General features: G+C 38.1%; 1 protein-coding gene across 1 annotated transcript; it reads right to left on the reverse strand.

Moving 5' to 3' along the window:
- Window positions 1–484: 484 nt before the first annotated feature.
- LOC103510442 lies at window positions 485–1,474 on the reverse strand. The gene is made up of 2 exons (XM_008475099.3): window positions 1,188–1,474; window positions 485–980 (listed from the first exon to the last, which is right to left on the reverse strand). The coding sequence occupies exons 1-2, from the start codon at window positions 1,368–1,370 to the stop codon at window positions 852–854; spliced, it is 312 nt and encodes a 103-aa protein (XP_008473321.1). The 5' UTR covers window positions 1,371–1,474; the 3' UTR covers window positions 485–851.
- Window positions 1,475–1,737: the final 263 nt, after the last annotated feature.

The following is a 1,737-nucleotide window of genomic DNA, read 5'->3' on the forward strand; positions in this document are numbered from 1 at the left end:
TTTGGGGCCCCCGAACTGAAGGGGTCTAATGAGGGGTTTGATAGGTCTGTTATCCCAAGGCCTTGATGTAACCTAGAAGTACCCTCACTGGTATATTTCAACCTCCCCAGTTTCTCTAAAATTCACCTGTAGCACCTCTAAAGAGTCTGCACACTCAGGTTTATTCTAGAGAAAATCTGTGAGTTCATCTACTATCCCATTAAGAGGATACCAAGAGGTGTCATCAAGGCCAGAGAGTTAGTTCAGGGCCCCTAAATCGTAGGGGTCTGATGAGGGATATTCAGGTACATAATTATGTCGTTGTACCCTACTTCCTGAGACGGACTTGACCATAGTCCCATTCAGGTACCCTCAAAAGAGCCAGTGTTATTGTCTGTGGCTTGACAGGGCTGGTTTTCTCTCAGTTTTACGTCCTGCTTTTTCTTTCTGCTTAGCCTAGACCTAGAGTTATGGGGAGTAAAGTTCAGAAATAAATATACCAAGATTATATTTTATTTGAATTTATTTATTTTTAGAAATATTTTACATACAAAAACATCTCCTAGGCTAATTTTAACCTCTGGGGATTGTGGTTAAAAAATCAGTCTTGAGAGACATATTATAATTAGGTACTTGTTTCTCACAAAATATTCAATATAACATAGACAGTTCTAGGGGGTACATTAAACAAGGAGAAGACCAGCTAACCCTAAGCAGCCTAGCTAGCAGTTTTTTTTTAAGGATGAATGGCTTTAATAGCAAGCCCAAGTCCTCACAATGGTTGATTGCATATACTAATATGTGGTTCAAAACAAGCTGGGTAAACCTGGCTGGAGACCATCAGACCCCCTTGGTGTTAGATTCTATCTCTCTTAGTAATCCCCAACATAGATCTTTCTAGAGCTCTCTGAGTTACACACATTTTTTGAATGGATTGAACATTCAATGTCCAGGTTTTGGTAATCATGGTAACAATAATAATTCTCTATATCATTCTCCAACTGAAAACAGAAAAAAATGAACATTTGTCATTAGAATATGAAACATGACTATTATAAAAATGTATAGAGGATGGTATACAATTATCTTTGGGTTTTGTTATTAGGTACTTTGAATATTAAAAGAAATAAAGGAACTTTCAAATCTGTAATAAATGGTGTGATAATATTATATCATCAGTAACTATATGGACTAATCAGACTACTTACATCAAAATGATCAGCACAAACAGCTGCAAATGTTTTAGAGGATAGAACATTTTTCCTTCTCATTGCATTGAACCATGCTTTCCTTCGGTTTTCATCTCTGGGCACAGATATGAACACTTTGTCTGGAGTAGATTTTGAAGTGCTATTGCACAATGAAACACAGCAGTATCTGTAACTGGACATTGTGGCGTATGGCAGCCTAACTAAGTAGTAAACAATATTTGTAACAATGAAGAGATAGAGACTGGCTTGAGATGTATCTGTCCCTTGACTATAAAGTCCGGTTATCTGAATTCAATCAGCTGTAGCCGAATGGTGATGGCAGAATAAAGAGAAGATATTTTTTTACCTACCATACACGGGAATGATGGTCCCTAGCCACGTTTAATTGGCCCCACCTGAACCGGAGTCAACCATCGTGAAGACCCGTGCTTATTCTTTAAAAGTGGAGATAACCCTATGAAAGCTGCCAGCTAAATAGGCTAGAGAACAGTTAAATTAGCTGTTTTCCTCCCAGTTTATAGTCCCACAGCTAGACACTAGTCTACTC

The sequence above is a fragment of the Diaphorina citri genome, unplaced genomic scaffold, assembly GCF_000475195.1.
Source record: "Diaphorina citri unplaced genomic scaffold, Diaci psyllid genome assembly version 1.1 scaffold600, whole genome shotgun sequence".
In the NCBI taxonomy this organism is placed as follows: domain Eukaryota; kingdom Metazoa; phylum Arthropoda; class Insecta; order Hemiptera; family Psyllidae; genus Diaphorina; species Diaphorina citri.